This window comes from Equus przewalskii, chromosome 5, assembly GCF_037783145.1.
Source record: "Equus przewalskii isolate Varuska chromosome 5, EquPr2, whole genome shotgun sequence".
Classification (NCBI taxonomy): Eukaryota; Metazoa; Chordata; class Mammalia; order Perissodactyla; family Equidae; genus Equus; species Equus przewalskii.
The window spans coordinates 50,536,662-50,556,268 of NC_091835.1; the positions used below are offsets into that span (position 1 = coordinate 50,536,662).

The 19,607-nt window shown below is 36.4% G+C and overlaps 1 protein-coding gene across 48 annotated transcripts in view; it reads right to left on the reverse strand.

The window, feature by feature from the left end:
* Positions 1 to 19,607, reverse strand: part of SOX5 (SRY-box transcription factor 5) — a 947,484-nt gene that overhangs the window by 8,600 nt on the left and 919,277 nt on the right. For all 48 annotated transcript variants that reach the window (XM_070620840.1, XM_070620831.1, XM_070620821.1 and 45 more), the window contains 2 exons: positions 7,214 to 7,322; positions 4,318 to 4,491 (listed from right to left, as the gene is read on the reverse strand). In XM_070620840.1, coding sequence (XP_070476941.1) covers positions 4,318 to 4,491; positions 7,214 to 7,322 — 283 coding nt within the window. The remainder of the gene's footprint in view (positions 1 to 4,317; positions 4,492 to 7,213; positions 7,323 to 19,607) is intronic.

Sequence of the window (19,607 nt, forward strand, 5' to 3'; positions counted from 1 at the left end):
TATGACTTTATTCTATTTACAACAGAAACCCAGGTTACAGTTCAAATAATAGAGTTTATTTTTTTATTCCTTTCTCAAACTTATGTTTAAATAGCAGCGTCCAACATTAAGTCAGTTGGTCAGGCCATGTCACTTGAAGGTACTATCTCAAACTCCTTATTGCCCAACATTATTCTGAAGAGGTACTTGAAAATCATTATGGTGTTCTCAGGGCAAATATAAACACAGGTAAAGCTATAATACTATTGAACTGAATCAATTCTTTTCTTGGAGTTTCTTACAAGTATGTACAACAGAATTTTGAACCCCAGATCATGGAGTCGAAAAGTCAGCATACCAGAAATAATTTACTGAATAATTATAGGAATACATTTAAAAAAACGGATCAAAGATGGTTGACTTAAAATTCACTAGCTATCTTTATCAAAAAATAGAGCAAAGAAACTAACATTGTCAATTAGAGTAGGAATTGCTAAAGATTCTTCCCTAAGTTTAAATGTTCTATAAGCTGAAAAACAGCATGTTCCTCTGGGGCTGGCCGGTAGTATAGTGGCTAAGTTTGCATGCTTCACTTCGGCAGCCTGGGGTTCACTGGTTTGGATCCCAGGTGCAGACCTATGCATCGCTCATCAAGCCATGCTGTGGTTGCGTCCCACATATAAAACAGAGGAAGATGGACACAAATGATAGCTCAGGGCCAATTTTCCTCAGCAAAAAGAGGAGGATTGGTGGTGGATGTTAGCTCAGGGCTAATCATCTTCTTCTTCGTAAAAAAGAACATGTTTCTCTAAGGAAAGAGAATGTTTATGCCTCATAGTAACCTGCCTTGGAATGTGAGAACTGTTTTTAGATTTCCTACTATGTGCATGATGCTGTATTAATGCCTGGATGTGCAGTGCTGAATCACTATGTTCCTATCTTCTTGGAGCTTATGTTCCAGTGGAGAAGAAATAAAATAAACAGCTAATTATAAAATTTATTACTTTAATTATAACTGTGGAAAGTACAGGAAGCTATGAGAACATATAAGGAGGTGGGATCAGTCCTGTGCAGGTCAGGAAGGTTTTGCTGCAGAAATGACTCCTACAGGGATGGAAAGAGAAGAGCATTCTATGGAGGAAGAATAGAACGGTCAAGGCCTTGCAGTGGGAAGGGGGATTAGAGGAACTTAAATAAAGTTGGTTTGGCTAAAATGCAGAGGAAAAAAGGATAATAAAATATGCGTAAATTCTCAGAAAAGTTGGCTTCTAAATCTGGCATGAACTGGAATCACAAAATATTTTGACACTTGATAATATAATTTCTCTGGAAGTATCACTGAATTCTAAGCTACATTTTAAAATATGGCCATATCATAGTTTCAAGTCTTTTCAAAACTAAGAATTAAGATAGCCTAAGCACTAACTGGGGGCAAAATGGCTAACTGCTCCATTTTATGACAGCGTGGACCAATGTTTCAGTTTGGTGGCACGTGCAGTTTTCATTTTTAAATAACAACTTTTGAATGGGGTTAAGCAAAGGACAAGTTTGGTTTTGGTTTCAAAGGCTTTGCAGGTACAACAACCACTATATGTAGCTGTGATGTACACGCCTGAAACACATTAGTAGGAAAGCATTTTGGATTATCCCCATAAGAGATGAAAACATCTACTTGATTTGAGTCTGGCTGGTTGCTTACCCTGGACCATCTTCATGAGTAACTTGCCTGTTGTTTTCAAAAGACGAGTCTTTTATAATGAAAAATAAAGTACATTTGCGTATTCCTCCTGATGACAAAGAGGAAGCTTCAATTAAAAATATTTGATGTTGCTAGACTTTGGGTGGTAAACACGAGGTAGTCTATACAGAAGGCAAAATATAACGTTGTACACCTGAAATTTATATAATGTTATAAACCAATGTGACCTCAATAAAAAAATAATAATAAAATAAAAGCAGGTAACGCCCTGGAAAAAAAAATTTGATGTTCAAAATCAGAAAAAAAATCGGCCTTGAAAGTGCACTTTTCCTTTCTAAATTTGGCAATATAATAAAAATGAAGAGTTTGAGCTGAGCAACATTGTCATCTCCATGGGGTCTGTAATGAATTTGCACATTTTACTCCAACTACTGTATATCTAATCAGAAAAAGATGTCCCCCACCCCCTGATCTAGCGCCAAACGGTAAAAGGTGATTCCTTATGTTAACAATTTCAGCAGAATGGCTTATTAAAACCAGATTTTAGGGTATTATAAAATGCTTAGAAGCCCTTTAAAATGTCAACTAGGATCCCCAGAGACTACATAAAATGTCAACCCAGCTCAAGCGCCTGTTTTAAGCAGAATGAATTAGCGGCATGCTGTCGAAGGCTGTTATCCAAAACAATCAGTAAAGAGGAAAACATCAAGCTTTCTTTGTACTTTTATATGAAATGGGCCATTTAGAACGATCTTGTGGATATTTGAAGATCACTCATCTATTTGAAGCTATGACTAAATACTGAAGTCCCAAACACACCTCAGTGGGTTTATGTTCCTGCTATATCTTTAATTAATACAAAGGTCTGAAATTAGACAGCACTCTCTTTAATGTAGCCTATTAGGGTATAATCATATGGTCATTCTAATATTCTCGCCTCCAAACCAGAAAGAAATTCTTTTAGCTAGCTATCTCTTTCCCATAAAGACTTTTGCTACATTTCCTAAGATACTTCACATCACCAAAACTGATTTTCTCTTATACTTAGGATAAAGTTTTAACCAGTGATTATCACTTTTTAGTATTCAGACACAGGAATTGAATGATATAAAGACAATTCAAACAATCTTAGTATTTAGTTTATTTTGACATTTTGGGATTTCTAATTTGGGAATAACTGACATATTAAAATATGAAATATGCTTATATTAAGTATTTTATTCTTTTCTAGAGTTTTTCTAAATGAAACAGGTATGATTTTTTTAAAGAACGGGAAATTTCACATGGAAGGTAGAATATAGTCATAAAAAGGGAAAAATAGATCAGAGATGGTAGAGATGCAAAAAATATGCATTTTTTTGATCAGTTCCAATTTTGGTTTGCATGGATATATACTTTTATACATAAGTATTCACATTTTCTATGTATACCTAAAGCTTCACATGCTCATATGTTTTGACATAACATTCATCTAAAGATCTCAAAATCATTTAGATGAAAATTGAGACACAAGTTTAAGTGGTTAATGGTTTTTGTTTGTTTGGTTTGTTCTCATTACAATGCATGCTATCAACTGGGTGGCATCTCTTACCATTGTTGAGAATGGGGCATCGTAAAAACGCACGTATACGTTTAGTAACTACTTTTAGACGATCGGTTCCTTAACGGAAAGAATCAAAAGGGACACTATCTACATTAACTACATGTTATTCCAAGTGCATTATGGATTTTAATAAAGCTTTAATAACTCAAATTTTGGTACTTATTCATTAAGGCTACAATTTGCTGACAGAGTTATGTGTTCATATTCTATCTTTATCGTTTAGTTCTTAGAAGTCAGAGAATAAAAAATCAGAATCTGCTTAAGTTGTCCAGTACCTGGCCACCATTCTAAGTGAAGATGAAGATGATGATGATGATGTCAAGAGGATAGCACAAAAGAAATGGAATCTTCTGTTCCTTTTTTCTGGGACTTAAATTTGTCTATAACAGGTCTCTTCATAATCAGCAGCTTCCCTCTCACTCATCTTTTCTGTGTGCTTCAGTGTCTACATATGTAGGGTAAATATGTACTTTATCTGTTAAGCTGAAAGCTGCCATGACAGGAAAAATCCCTTTTTAAATGATACTGAAAATATGCCTAAGGTTACTAAAAGTATAAATTAAAAAATGCACACTCTACATCTTTTTGTGTCCTGATGATCTAAAGTGACCTTAGGTTACAGCATTTAGAGCAAACATTATCTCCAGTCCCACCCTAACTCCACGATGGCATGACTTCTATAGTTTGCAAAGGAAAAGAATAAACACAGTTAATGCCACTATCAAGTGGCTCATCTGAAAGCAACTTTTTTCCTAGACTTAGTACAAATATTTCTAGATTTTTAAAGAAGAGAAAATATTACAACAATTAGTACAGAGACACACAATTAAATTCGCTACAGAAATTGGACACATTTCTTGACGAGCATGGAACGCTTCATCATCAGAAGAAAAGGCTCCATGATGACACATATCACGTTATGTTAAGCAGATAACATGAGCTGCCTGGCCTCCAAACCTAGTTGCTCCCAACAACTGCAGAAAACAGAACTATAGATTTATTCCATACATCACTTAACCCTTAAGGCTTTTCTTACCCAATATCTTGCTGATGTTGGAGTTGTGCATGTCAGGGAAGGCTTGAAGGATTTTCCTTCGTTCATCTTTAGCCCACACCATGAAGGCATTCATGGGACGCTTTATGTGGGGCTCATTGCTCCCACGTCCCCTGGATTCTCTATAAATTCTTGATTCGGAGACTCCAGCACTTCCTAAAAATAGGGAACATTGCTTCACGTTAGTGTTAAAACTTCTGGCAATTCTCTTCCTTGCACTACTGTTTTTCAGTCTACTAAAGTAACTGAAAATAAAAAGTACATTTGATAATGGTACTTCCAGTTCTTGAGACAGATGCTTGTTTATGAAGTTCTTGTGATAAGCCTTGTGGTGGCAAATGTTGCATTTTTGTTTTTAATCCATTTCTAACATATTTTCCCTTTCTTTGAATGGACTGTGGACTGTTTCACCACTTACTTTCAAGAGCACACAAGAAACTTGAACATGTGATCTTTGATGCAAATTGGAAAGAGAATAGTGGGCTTAGATCAATCGGCCTGCTGGTACTGTAGAAATATTAGACAGGTAAGAAGCTCACAAAATTGTGAAACACTAATACATTCAGCAGCATGGATGACTACAGGTAAGGATGTGTCTCTGCTACCTAATGCCCTTTTCCTCTCTCTGAGGCTATATAAATAAAAATGCTGCTAGATAAAATTTTGAAGTTAAAATACAATATACTTCTTCTCCTGTAATGTGTTTGGCTTTTCTTTGAACTTATGTGCTAAGAAACGAATGAAATATGCCGATGCAGCAACGATAGTCTGCTCCCCAAAGATATTTGAAAATGGTCGGGAAAAGAACAAAAGAATAGTAACATTACTATGTTTGTTAAGAAGTCTACAGCCATGTATTTAAGGTGGAAAAAATAATATATTCGCTCCCCTGAACTTTCCCCCTAACATCTATGCTACCCAGAGACCCATTGAAAGTTACATTCCAGTTAGCGAGACTCATGATAATAAAACACAACCAAGAGCCACAGTGGAACTTTTGGGAGCTGCAGTCACTCCTCTAGGCTTTATGTGGCTTTATAGAACAGCTTCAGCAGATTAAACAGCTTCCAGAGATACTTGAGTTTAGGCAAAGAAAATAAGGAGAAATAGAAGAAAACACAGAACTCTGGTAGTAAGTTTTAGAGGGTTACTGTTACAAAAAATGGAAAAGATGTATTTCGGTAGCATATACAATTTTAGAATAATTTGGAGATTTCTAGAGCTTGTATTATTACTAAAAGCACTACGTTTTTCCCCCTTCCTTCATACTCTTCCTTTCTTTTCTTAATTTGAAGGAACAGGAATCAATCAAAATTGCTCAAACTCGAAGACCTCTCCAGCAGCAAACAAAAAACATCGGATATATGTTGGTAGAGTTTCTCATTATTTTTCATTCATAATATGTTCTTTGGTCTGATGAATACTGGGAAATATTTTGCATACAAGCCTGACTGAATTTAACAAATAACAGCAACAAAATTTTGATGTTTTAATGCTGATTACCATGGGTATATTTTATCATGCGAATACAACTTAAAATTTATGAAATGTGTTATTACCAGTAACTGTCTTTTTATTGACAAAAATGAGTGCTAATATGTGGCGACATCTTTGTAAAACGGGTTTGTAACTAGCAAATGATCATTTGCACATCTGCCTTTTCTCGTTCTTACACCTTACAGCAACATAAGCAATAAAATGAACATTACATGACTTCATCAAAGCTAAACAAGCTCTTTTTATGTACTAAGGCCAGGTTTATTTTAGCCAAGCAAAGCAGAAAATAGAAGGAAACGTTTGGATAGAACAGGCCAGAAAAACGCAGGCTTTTCTTGGATACCCAATTGAATCAAATTCAGTTTTGACAAAATTATCTGGTTAAATGCACATTTGGCTAGTCTATTGGCTATTATAGAACTAGACTTAAACGTCGAATCAATGGCCCAAGGCAGAGTAGATAACTGTGTATTTTGGGGGATTCCTGGGAACCCTTTCTTTCCTAAAATATGCTTCTCACTGGCTTGCCCTGGTGCAGTCTTTTCTATAGGCAGGGAACTTCCTCTGCAATAGTGACAAATTGGAGGACAGTACTCTTAAAATGCATTTATGTCACCTGACACTGGAGAGGGGTTCCCAGCTGGGGCTCAGTGTAAGAGGAATACCACTTTCTTCCTTTTCCCTCTTTGCTGTGCTATTAAGAGCACCAATTTAATTAGTTGTCACTGTGGCTGTTCAGAATATTGAGAAATGATGCAGACAACAGAAGTCTCCAGGCACTTGAGGAAAGCAAGGGGGTGTGCAGCTGGGGTTCTAGCTGTGTTACAGAGGGTAGGTAGGGCACTTGGCTGTATAGTAGATAGTATAAAAGGGAAGGGTTTCAAAATGCAAGAAACAATCCTGAAAATGTGCTCTGCACAATGTATTCTGGTCAGGGTTTGACAAATGAAAACTTAAAAATGAGTTTATCTAAGGACAAGTTTCTGCAAAGTTTGTTTCGGGCGTAAGAAACAGGGAAGTAAGAGAGAATGTAGATGGCGATTGAGAGCATCTGCTTAGAATCACGCCATCTTGAACCCTAGACCTGTCTCTAGCACTTACAGCCCTATAAGCCTTGGAAAAAAGGATTCAAAATTCCTAAGGGCCAATCTCTTTATCTGTAATAGTACTTATCTCACAGTTGTGGTGGGGATTAATGAGATGATTTCCGCAAAGTACTCAGCAGAGAGTTTGGCAACTGGGAACTGCTCAGTACATGTAAGCTCCTATTCTAACCATCAGGTACAAGGTGGCAGTCTTGTATATTTTTCAGTAGTTTTAATTGGCACTAAATAGACACTTTGGCACACTATTGAAATATAGATGAACAATTGTCACAAACCATCAGAATCTCCACTCATATTGAAATCCATCATGGCATGGCTAAATTTTCCTTCTTCATTCTGTTTAACCGCCAGTTGCTGAGTCAGACTCTCCAGTGTTGTTTTTTCCTTAGAAAAAAGAAATTTATAATGAGAGTTCAATCTGGAAATTATAATTATTCAAAGACATTTTTTCTTGGGCCATATATAATACATTAGCTTCTGGAAGGGATGGGATGTTGACATATACACTTTTGCACTTTCGGCACATTAGGCAGAGATAATTGAAGCAAACGATCAGCAGGATTTTTGAAGGAATTCCGATTCCTAGCATTTCCTGCACAGTCTTGGCGTTTGGGTTTGGTATGCCTAAAGGATATACACTGGGATCCTTGGAGACAACCTCCCCAAATAACAAAATGTGCACAGAAATTTCATGGAAACAACCTGTTTTACAACATTTGGAATGCCTGTTTTATTTTTAGCCAGACAGTGGAAGTATAGAAGTGGCATGGGGCCCAGAGAAAGTCTTCCAATAGTCAGGTGACCAAATGATAGAAACATAATTCACAGTAGTGCCCTCTGGTTGCCATCTCCCTAAATGCCATCTGCATTCCTCATGCAAGGGTAATGAAGATGTTTAAATATTCATTGCTAATTGCTTGTCAAGTCTCTGTACATTCAATGTGAGTGCCTGCTACTTGGACCACAATTTGATTTGGATTGCTAAGCCAAAATATTGAGTTGGCGAATTATTTGAGATACAAATATACCGAAATTAGATCTGCAAAGACATCAAGTCATTTAAAAGCATGCAGTGCATTGATTTGAATTCGTGGAGAACATGGCACCACAAACCAAATTATTTTCAAGGAAAATATAATGCTTAATATAAACTACATGCGACATTAAACTGCTCCCAAATTAAGTAATTGGGTGATTTTAAGAACAGTAACAGCGTACAATGAAAGGTTTACAACTTTTTCTAGCACTCTCCATCATTGCTCTGAGGATGATGTGGTTCCAAAACAGTTTTAAGAAAAGCCTCTATTGGATTTCATAAAATTTGCTCATGTTTCTTTATAGTTATTCACCTCATTTTCTGAGGAACATAGCCATGAGTTGCACAAGTGAACCACATACACTGCGGAACAGCTATTGACACAGTAAAATGTTCACGGAAAATAATCAACTATTTAAGATAATTGTATTACAGGTAAAGGGCCCAACTAATGTTCCCACCAAGAGCCAACAGAGTAATTGAAATTCTTAATACACTACATGCTTTATCTCTGCAAAGTCTCCAACGCTATTGCAATTGTACATACTAGATAAAAAATTCTCTTCATTTAGTGGCCTTGGAATTCCTGTTCTCTAGTCATCAAATTCTGCACATAATTTAATAGAGATAAAAATGTTTTTAATTGTCAATCTGTGTAAAATACAGTAGGAAAACTGGAAATAAGACAGTTATATCAACTTTAGTTTTTACAGGATTATATAATACTAAAGTTGACGAACTATATTTTTAAAAATGTAGAAACTGACCCAATTTGTTTTGTGAGTGAAATTGGTATTTTCAGCTGCTTTTTATGTTCTGGGTTTCTTTTGCTGAGAGAGTATGCAGTATATATTCAGCTAAGCTCAGGAGCACCAAAGACACCAGCTTAACAGACTCTTTAGAGTAAATGTAGCTGTTAAAATAGAAGACAGTTATATTAAAAGACCACATTCCATCAACATGATCTGATAGTCCCGGAGTCAATGAAGACTTTCCTGTACTATCTTTGGGGAGTATACTGGGCATGGATCGCCTCTCAGGTTTTGATTTAACAGTGTATAAGGCAATAATGCTACATATTTTCTACAGAATTTTCCATTCTGAAGTAAAGTCTTTCAAGAAGAAAAAGCAAAATGAAGGCAATCAGAGTAGAAAAAGAGTGAAATGCAAAGTGACTTCTAAGGCTCTGAATTCAGCTGTACAGATCTTGTGCCATCTTACCAAGAGGCTAAAATTAGCAAATGATGAGCAGGAAAGTCACAATCTGTTTTTACAGTAAGTAACCTCTAATCATCTGTCTCTAAAGCACATAGTATAATAAAAGGACTCAAGTAGTTGCCCAAAAGTGGAATTTACAATATTTCTCAAGAGGACGTCAGTGGTAGAAAGCAGAAGTCAACATGGTAAGCTGGATTTTCTTTGTGACCCTTTGCATAGTTACTTAAGCTAATTCTCAGACATGTGAACAGGCAAAGTGAGAGAAGAGAGAAAATGAGAAAAAGTGATTGGAGGAATTGGAGAACATGTGGAGTGCCTTTAATTAAAACACTTTACAATAGTATGTATATCAAAATGGTAACATTGCCATAATTTAGAAACCCTCACTGACAATAAGTTCAGAAGACATAAAGGAACTGAGGTAAGGAGGATATAATAAAACCAAGTGGTAATATGGTAAATATATGGTATATAAAAATATAGCAGTTGTATGGCAAATAATTACCATATAATTCCATATGAAAATTGATCCTGTAGTAAATGTTTATATTTAGTTCTTATGTATAGAGGTAGATATAAATCCATATGTGGATAGGAATCTAGATAATATACTGAACCACAAAAAGAATGAGTTGATTTAAGAATAGTTTTCAAAAGGTTAAATTAAATCTTCTCAGGCATATAGGAGGAGAAAGAATCAGCTAAATGCTATAAAGCACAAAGGCTGGTACACTGGGAAGATTCCTCTCATCCTACTCTTTCCAATCCTACCCATCCTGGCCATTCCCTTCCCAAAGAGTTCACCCATGTATTATCATGTCAAGAATTCAACCATTTGAGATTCTGTTTCTTGGGTTAAATATTTCCCTTTCCAAAAGCCCTTTTGCAAATGTGCAAAAATTACTGGAAAAGGTAATATTTTGATTGTCAAAGTTCTTTTAATTGAATTAATCCTTTCTAAATAGAGTCAGCTGGAACAAAATGAGGGCAGTAGATATCAGGTAGGAAGGAGGTAATTGGGAAGATGCTGAACATAGGAGACACTGAAGAAACCGAGTACAAGGAAACAGAAAAAAATGTTGATGGGCACAGGTGACAATTTTTACCAAACTTCTACTCTTAGTTCGAACTGGCTCCAGTAAAAATCACAGTAGTCAAGAATTTGTACAGAAAAAGCGTACCCCATACCCCCACTTTAAGATTAGTGTTCTTGAACAGAAATCGAAAGTATAACACTAATACTTTACTGCCCTCTCAATACTGTCCAAATGCTGATCTAAAACTGACAAGATTCATTGGTCTTCTCTCTTATACATTTTTCTATTAGAAATGAAACAAAAATCAAAGAAAAATAAACACATTTTTAAAGAAATACTTGCAAAAATTCTGAAGTGCTCTGAGTAATCTCAGAGTAGAGGGTGCAAACAGATTACTTAATACAAAGTAGTCAAAATGAAATAGTCTTGAGGATTTATAAATAAGGACCAAACAAGATGACCTGTATGCTCTCTCTCCTGAATAAAAACTAATAATTGAGTAACAACTAGATTTCTTTTGGAAAGATGGTTCTTATCTGGCTAATCAAATAGTATACAACTCTGTAGGTTTACTAAGATCAAGGGGAAACATTAAGTAAAGTCTATTTTTTACTTGAAAAAATGTTCTGACCCAATGTTGACTTGGACAAAGATCCAAGTGAATCGTATCTACAGAAGAGAAAACTGTTTCAGACCATACAGTTTCTTGGGGTCAAACGAATAACTCTAAAACTGAACATTCAAAGAACTATTATTAATGTGTTAATATTCACTCAGGGAATTTGGCAGCTGGTCTTGGACTCTGTGGCTTATCCAATGACTTGCATAATGGAAAACAGCACGTATATTGCTTGCACATGACACCAGGCAATGGTGGGAATCAAGGCGAGCCAAAAAATATCTAAAGAAATGTGGGCAAAGAGTTGATTAGAAGTGGTCAGTAAAGATCTGTACTTTCTAAGCCAACAACATTCTGGATGGCAAAACACCACAGGAGTTAACGGGAGGAGGTCATATTTGAAGTTAGGAAATAATAGGTCTTGGGATTAGGAACATCGTCTCTTAACCGACTCTGCCATATATGTTAGCCATATTACTTTAGACAAGTCAATTAACCTCTCTGGGTCCCAGAATCTTAATTTGTAAAATGGGGTTTAAACAGATGATAGATTCTCGTTAGTTTAAAAAAATTAAGAAAGATATGCTTTTAATATTAGGGGAAAAAGTCAATGGGGGAAATAGAAAAGCTAGCAATTCTTCCTAACATATAAGATTTACAGAAAGAGTTCAATATGAGTACTAAATACCCTGCCATGGTTACGATTCTCTATTCTCTACGGCCATAGTAATGGACAAATATGCATTAAAAAGGAGAATGTTGGTAACAACTGCAAAAATTGTTGTGATTTTTTTTCTTTCCTGTTGTGCATCATTTACAACAGTGTATTTGACCTTTTTAATTTTCCATCTGAGGCTCAGGCAAGATGGTTTACAGCTCCTTAATGTAATTCTAGTACATATTTAAACTAAAAGTTTCTCCTATTCCATTACTTCAGTTTATACATAAAATAACTAAAAATTCACTGTTTGTAAAGGCTCCAATGTACATCTTCTGTTGACATTTCATAAGCCAATCAAAACAAAAAACCACACAAACTGGACTTTAGGGGGAGGAGATATTTCTTCAGCTACCTCAGCCTAAATTAAACAGTGCATGATCCTGTCTTAGCCCTTGAAATTGGGATTTGTGTAAGTGCTAAGATTTGCTTCCTACCAGACACACATACACAAAGAGAGAGATGGGCTGTGGATCAGCTATCATAATGGACATCCCTGAAATAAAGCTCACAAAGCTATAAAACTCATAAAAAGCACATGCATGAAATGACAGAATAGAGTGTGATTGTCAAATGTTGACTCAGTAACAGTTAAACCCCTTCTGGCTGCACTTTTTTATGGTCTCCTTCTATACTAATGACACGGGAAGAAGAAAGAAACAAAAAAGGTTTTTAACCCTCTAATTATGTGAAACTCACAGACCACCAAAGAAGATGAAAGATTATTTATAACGTCATAACGATTTATCAGTTGGAGATTTTCTTCATCAGCTTAAGTAGAATATAAAGAAATGATGCATGTGTCTACCCCTCCACCTCTCCGTTTCACCCTTCCTTATTGAGATCGTCATTTTCTAAAAAGTAACCATCCACCCACATAACCTAACAGCAAGAATGGGAAAAAAAAGCTTTCTTGTAAACTGTGTATAAATTACACACAAACACACACACGCGCGTGCGCTTCCCTCCTACACCAACAAAAATGCAAGTTGAAGAAATCTTTCACTAATTTCCCTCTGGTCAAATGTGAATTTATCCATTAGGATAGTCCCAGATACTTTGGTACTCTGAAATCTGCAGCCCTTAGGAATATTTTTCCATTCATTTTCTCCATCAGGGAATCATAGGGCTATATGAGCTAAGAGGTAGGAAAAAGTCCATAAATGTCCTCTGGTCAAGTCATCTACAAAACTAGCCCTATCTAATCCTGATTTTTTTCCCCTTCTAAATTCAGAGATTCCCTTAGAGGAGAAAGTCATGAATTAAAACCCACAATTTTGTTCCACAATATAATTTCCTTTTATGAAATTTGGTAGCCAGCTGCATGAAATGTTTCCTCAAGTGTAACTCTGGCTAAATTTCTTAGAAACTTAGTTTCATCAGGCAATCTGATCAAAATGAAATCTATTGGCAGATCAAGTTTTCTTAAGAAGTATTATGAAGTTGAAGATAGATGAAATGGTTTCAGAAGAAACACACAGTTTCTATGAATTCAAGTCTTAATCCAGATGAATAACCTTCCAAGATAGTAAAATGACTTGTGGATAAAATTGATGAACCTCATTTATCATTTTTAAAGAACTGATTTTAAAGTGGGAGAAATGTTATACAGTCGATGACAAATAACTAATGCTAATTTTCGTGAATGAAGAGAGCAATCTGAGGAAAAATGACGTGAGCGCTTAATGTATGTTCCACAAAAGATAGAGCTGATTGTCACACGAATTAGTTAAGAGCACTTGGCAGAGGATGTGGTGACAACATGAAGCTAGTATGGATTAAGAAAAGCAATGTTATAATGACCTCAATTTCTTTTTCTACAGGAACTGGAATGCAGACCAGGGAAGCTCAATGGCCATAATGTTTTGGACTTAGCTTTAGATTGTGCTCCTATCAATATCTTTGTGGTCACGATGGAGAAATGGCACAGGACCCTGAAAAAGAGAGTTGAATGGTGCAGGAAGAGGAGATCAACAATAGCTATCTTTAAATATCTTAAGAACCTCCATGTTTAAAAAGAATCAAGACCTGTTATTTGTGAAAGAGAGAGAATTTGGCCATATGTAGTCAAAAGAGAACACTATCCAACGTTTGTAAGTTATCAGGTGAAAGAAAATGAACCATGGAAGGAAGAGTTATAGGCTGCCTCAGGATGCCAAAAATTTCATCTCCCTGAAGGTTTTCAAATGCTGGCCGTGGGACTACCTGCATGGCATATTAAAGATATCAAAGAGGCAATTCAACATCAGATGACAGGTTGAATTAAAGGCCCTTTTCATTTTCTTTCCAACCTGCAATTCTATGTCCTACTTGACTGGGCTCCCTAAAAAAAGCTAAAATATTTTGACAAACGTTTAAAACTATACATGTTTTCTTTATCCATAAATGATAATTTCCTCAAAAGTTAAGTTTGAAAACGTAAAGGCACTCCGCTTCTAATTGAGAATTCTATAATCATCTTCTTAAATTCAAATTATGAAAAGAAAACCCAAAAAAGGTTATTGAGGTATAATTTGTGAAGAGATTGTCCAATAGTAATCATATTTATAGATTTAAGTATTTATTTACAGATTTAAGTACTTTGTGAAAAACACAGTCATGGGCCTAAATTCAACATTATTAATTTAATCCTTAAAACAGAAAACCATTGCCACAGTAAGGAAGAAGTCACTGAGGTCTGTGGATATAATGCATAGAAGAGCCACTCACAGGAATCTGCAGAAAACACATCACTCACACGAAGGTACACGGGATACTGTCATGGTAAAGTTATGGCGTGCACATGTGGAAGAGGGAAGGGAGGAGAAGACAGCGAACTGCAATCTGAGCTTTCAAATGTCGGTACGTGTGATCAGCATTCAGCCAGCGGCTAAAAAAAGATATTGTTGCTATTTCAGACCAGGGCAGCTATACATACTGTGCACACTGAGTCAAATCAGAAGGGTTAATGTGAGAAAAACAAGAGGCCAACAGAGAAAAATAATGGAATTCACAACCTACACAGGATGTCCGGTAGGTGGGAGGGCTGCACAGATGTAAACACAAAACTGGAATGTTGTCTGATGATAATTGTTCTATAAACAATGGGTAACTCTGTTGCTCAGCTACAGAAACGTATAGAATTTTTCTCTTTAATGTTTTTCCTTTTCATGGTATAAAAGCTATAAAACTGTCAACAGTCGTACAAATGCAGCCTCAGTAGTCAGTAGTTACCTCAGTTAAATAAATACAATTGGATTGTTTTAAGGAGTCAAGGCTTGGCTCAGAAATGCTGGGTCTGACAAACAGAAACAGGCATATCAGGGTTATAGTTCACTTTTCAATTATCCATGGTAGTTTTAGGGGAAGAGAGAGAAAAATATAGATTAGAATAGATGTTTAAAATCTCCTTTTAATGAATGACTACAATTTCACATGTTTTATCAGTGTTACTACAAGAAAGAAAATAAATAAGATTGACCATATTCTTTTCATTTTCCTACTCATTCTCTAGTGGGGGAGTTGGTGGTGTGTGGTAAAGAAAGGAAGACCTAAGAAGGGAGCAGAAACAGGAAAAACAAAGAATTGAAAAATGATAAATTGTGGAGATGGTGATTGCTTAAATGAGATTTTTTTTGTGATAAGGCCTCAAAAATGTACTAAATTATATACCTGACCAACATTGGAGGACAAGCTCATCAAACAGGCCCTGAGTGACTCTCTTTCTTTCTTTCTTTTTTTTGGTGAGGAAGATTGGCCCTGAGCTAACATCTGTTGCCAATCTTCCTCTTTTTGCTTGAGGAAGACTGTTGCTGAGCTAACACCTGTGCCAATCTTCCCCTCTTTTATGTGGGACACTGCCACAGCATGGCTTGACAAGCAGTGCTAGGTCCATGCCCGGGATCCAAAACTGCGAGCTGGGACTGCCAAAGGGGAGCATGCCAACTTAACCACTAGGCCACTGGGCCGGCCACAGCTGGGTGTCTTTCTTGAACCTCTTCAGCATGCTCCACTGGAAAAGAGACTGAAATCTGAGTCAGAAGACTTTGGTTTAAAAACTGATCTACCACTTGAATTCCTGTAACCTTCTCAAATCTCAAGTTTTTTATTTCTAAAACAAAGATAAGAATACTGTTCTGCTTATATTACAGTATGAGATGTGAAAGCACTTTGAAAAAGGTAAAGCACAAAATACATATCAATAGTCGTTATTACTCCTATGCCTCAGAAGCAAGTCCTTCTCCGTTGTAAAGAAGGAGAGAATATATTATTGGAAAGATTCAATGAAACCCTTTGAAATAAATGCTAAATTCAGAATATTTTCCTCATAATTTGTAATCCATATTGTTAAAGTAGCTTGCAAAAAATGACAATAGAGAATACACCTACTAACTAAAAGAGGGTAACTGAAAGACAAGGTCTCTTTAGCCATTTCAGTGCCTTAAGGCTGAACTGTCTTGAAGACAGCTATTTGCTCTTGGAGATGAGAAAGGGAGCAAGGGAGAAGGGAAGGGAAGCCCATTCTTAATAGACCAGGCTTTTAAAAATAACACTTCTGGTCAAACAACAAAAGTCATTCTTATTTTACTTAGAGAAAATTTAGAAAAATCAGAAATGTGAGGACATATATGTAAATTTACAACCTCAGCACCTTGGCTTAACTATTGTTTATTCTTCTTCTAGTCTTTTATCTATTCACCATGGAAACTTACTTTAAAAAATATCTAGATCGTTCTCTACAGAGTGTTTGCTTTTTTCAGGAATACTATGGGAGCATAGCCTCATATCTTTAAATGAATAGCCAGTTTCAATCATCAGAGAGGCCTGTGGGTGTCTATCTGAAAGCTCAATTTGGCATGCCCTGTGTCTCATTTTATTGGACCATCCTGCACTAACCCCTCTACCAGAATGATGTAAAGAACACAAGACTCTCTGTTTGAAAACATGCACAGCTTTTCTAGGCTTGAAAATTAAACCATAAAAAGTTTACTGGAAAAAAAAAAAAAAACCTTTAAAAAGCTCCTTAAAAACTCACACCATAATTGCTCCCCACCAAGCGTGGGCACTTGCTAGCTGCAAGTAGTGGCACTGTGACAAATGTAGCAAAACTGAAAGCGGGCTATACTAAGAGAAAGAAAAAGTCTTCCACTGGCCATCTGTGAAAATAAGGCATGTGGCCATTAAATGCAGAGGCTGTAAATATACACAAACTCCATGAAGCAAATGGCAAAAAAGGACTAAACTTTAAGCTCAAACAAATCAAAATGTTTAATGCATAGTTACCACTGCTGGACGAAAACAGCTCTGATCTTTGCAGTCTGCAAACTCGGCATGTATTTCAATTAAATACCCCCAAAAAGAAAAGAAAGAACAAGAAAGAAATGAAAAGACACAGAAGAAAACCATCTGGAACAAAAGGCTATAGACAGCCTATACTCGATTTCTAGAAACAAACAGCCCCTTTAACTTGCACCAGCCTGTCGAGAATGTCTATTGGAATTATTGAAAGGCTGACATATAGAGTGATGGATGAGTGATGACATAATACCTATTTGCCTTTTTGTCATGGTCTTTGAAAACGGGCTGCTCTGTGCTGATAATATTCACTAAGGGGTTTTCCTCTCCCCTCCTGTCCCATAAGAAGTCTTCCCTAGCTAAGACACTCAGAATTAAGAAGGTTTTATGAATGAAAAACAAAAGAAAAGAAAACCTAAGGATCAAATGCCAACTCGCACATAAAAAGCTGGTCTAGATTTTCTAATAATCAGTTGCCTAGAAAGCAGTTCCCCTTTCATTTTATACAAATTCTCAGAGTAGAGAGATGCCAATAATAAAAAGGCAAATATTCAACTTCAGATTTGGTGTTTCTTTTAAAGTCACCAAATAAACAATTATATGTAAATACAGAGATTAAAAAACATAAAAAATAACATACACTCAGTTTTATAAAGAGAAAATATAAATCGTTTATGTTATTTTAATTTTTCCTAGACAAATTCTAACCAGAAGATTTAAAAGTTTGGGGACTTTTTTAAAAACACATTCCTCCCTCCTAAAAAAACTCCTGCTTTGCCAAACTTTGCAATGATCTATCTTATTTCTTCCTGAAGGATTTACCTAACATGCCTTCCTCCTTCATGAAGTTTTTCCTTGAACCACTGAAATATCTAGTTCTAATTTGACTTCTCTAATTCATTTTACCTAAAGGCAACATCTACAAAAGCCATCCACAAATCATCAAGTAATGGTAGTATCTTATACTGAATGCAAAGGCTTGAGTTCCTTCATATTCACTTTTTCAAAGCAAAACCTGTAATTCACAATTCCTCACATGCCTTCTCCTTATCTAAGGGAAGGAGCATGTGTTAGATAATGCTGAACTAGATACACTGTGTCAGTTTCTGAAGAGTTAACACTGCTGGCCCCATCCATCAGACGGCCAGCGAAGCATCAGGAAAGAATGATGGATGTAAAATTATTACAGGGCTGCCATCTGATACACTTACTGCCATTTGTAACTAATGCTGCAACTGACACACTTTTTTTCATTATTAAACATCCACATTAAGTCAACATTGGTCACTGTCATTTCATGTTTGGCACTCTGTTAAAGGGAAAGAAAAGGGTTGACAATGGCAGAACAGAGGAGGTTGTGATGGAAGAGTTTCCAAGTGCTAGAGTAATAAAATTAACCTTTGCTTACAAATTAGTCTATATAGTCGGTGATAAGGCTTCTTATGAATATGACTGACAACCAAAACCAGAAACTGGTGACATTAATGAGTAAATTATTATTTAAAACATAAATATTATTCACCAGATTTTCATCTTATTCAATGGAAATTTGCAAAGAATTTTCACTGAACCGCGGAAGAAAAAGCAAGACAGTTTCCCAGGCATTTCTTTGCAGTTATAGATGAATTTGCAGCACGTGTAGGTGTTTAGATTTCAGGTACACTGTAGGCAATTAATGGTTGGTGAATAAATTCTCTACCTTAAGAAGTACTTGCACACATCTGCATGTTTAGTTTTGTGAGTGACCTCTGTTTTCTATATGAAAAGCAATACAAAGTCAGCCTTAACATGTAGACAGCATCTGTGCGAACACACATTCAATGATTTAACCTGCTGTCCAGCAATGTTTTCTTGGACATATGCTGGACTGGAGTTTAATTCTTTATGGACCACAGACAAGGTGGAAGGCCTGCACTTGTAACAGTGGAAGAGCAAAAGTACTTAGACAGATGACAACAAATATAAAAATAATCAAAACAAACCAGTTTTATGAAGGAAGTATTTGAGTTTTGATATCATTTTTATAATGTAGCTGTGGATGACAAGGGCCTTTTCCTATTCAATAGCCATTCTGGTCTGTCTTTTCTTCTCTGTCGATGTAATCTTTGATTTTAAGATATCCCTTGGATGTGAGGGTGATCTGGCTACGACATGTCACCCCATTGATCGCCAGGGTCGATTTGGCTGATCTGGCTGGCTAGGCGGGTCTCCCCTTCTTCCCTCACTGCTCCACGTGCAACCCTCCTGAAGCTGTGCTCTGTCAAGAGGACACCCTTCCCTGATAGAGGAGGATCATTCTTTGGTCAAGGGTATATGAGTAGCCATGCTACCCTTCCAGGACCTCCAAATAAGCTCTCAAGGTCCATTTGTAGGAGAACATAGGGTAGTCAAGCGTCCAAGACTCCAGACACATCCAAATGAGGCGCTGCATGTGGCAGTCTGCCTCTCTTAAAAAAACAAAAAGATATCCTTTGATCTCAGGGAGGATGGGATAAGGTCTCTAATTTAGTCCCAGAAAATAATTCATGATCGATTTAAATCAGTTTCTCTTCCCTGGTTTGAAAGGTGTCCATATGACCCAGCTCCACCCAAATGAGCTGTTTGTGGAAGTCAGTTTGAGGGGTGCAGTAAAACATGCCTATGTGAATGAAGGAGGAATGAAAAGCATCCCTATGCAAATGAGACTGAACTTAGCAAAGAGAGAACAACTTCTTCCTCCTGAGTCTGCCTGCCTTCAGGGGAGAGTGGTAGATACAGCAACACTTTG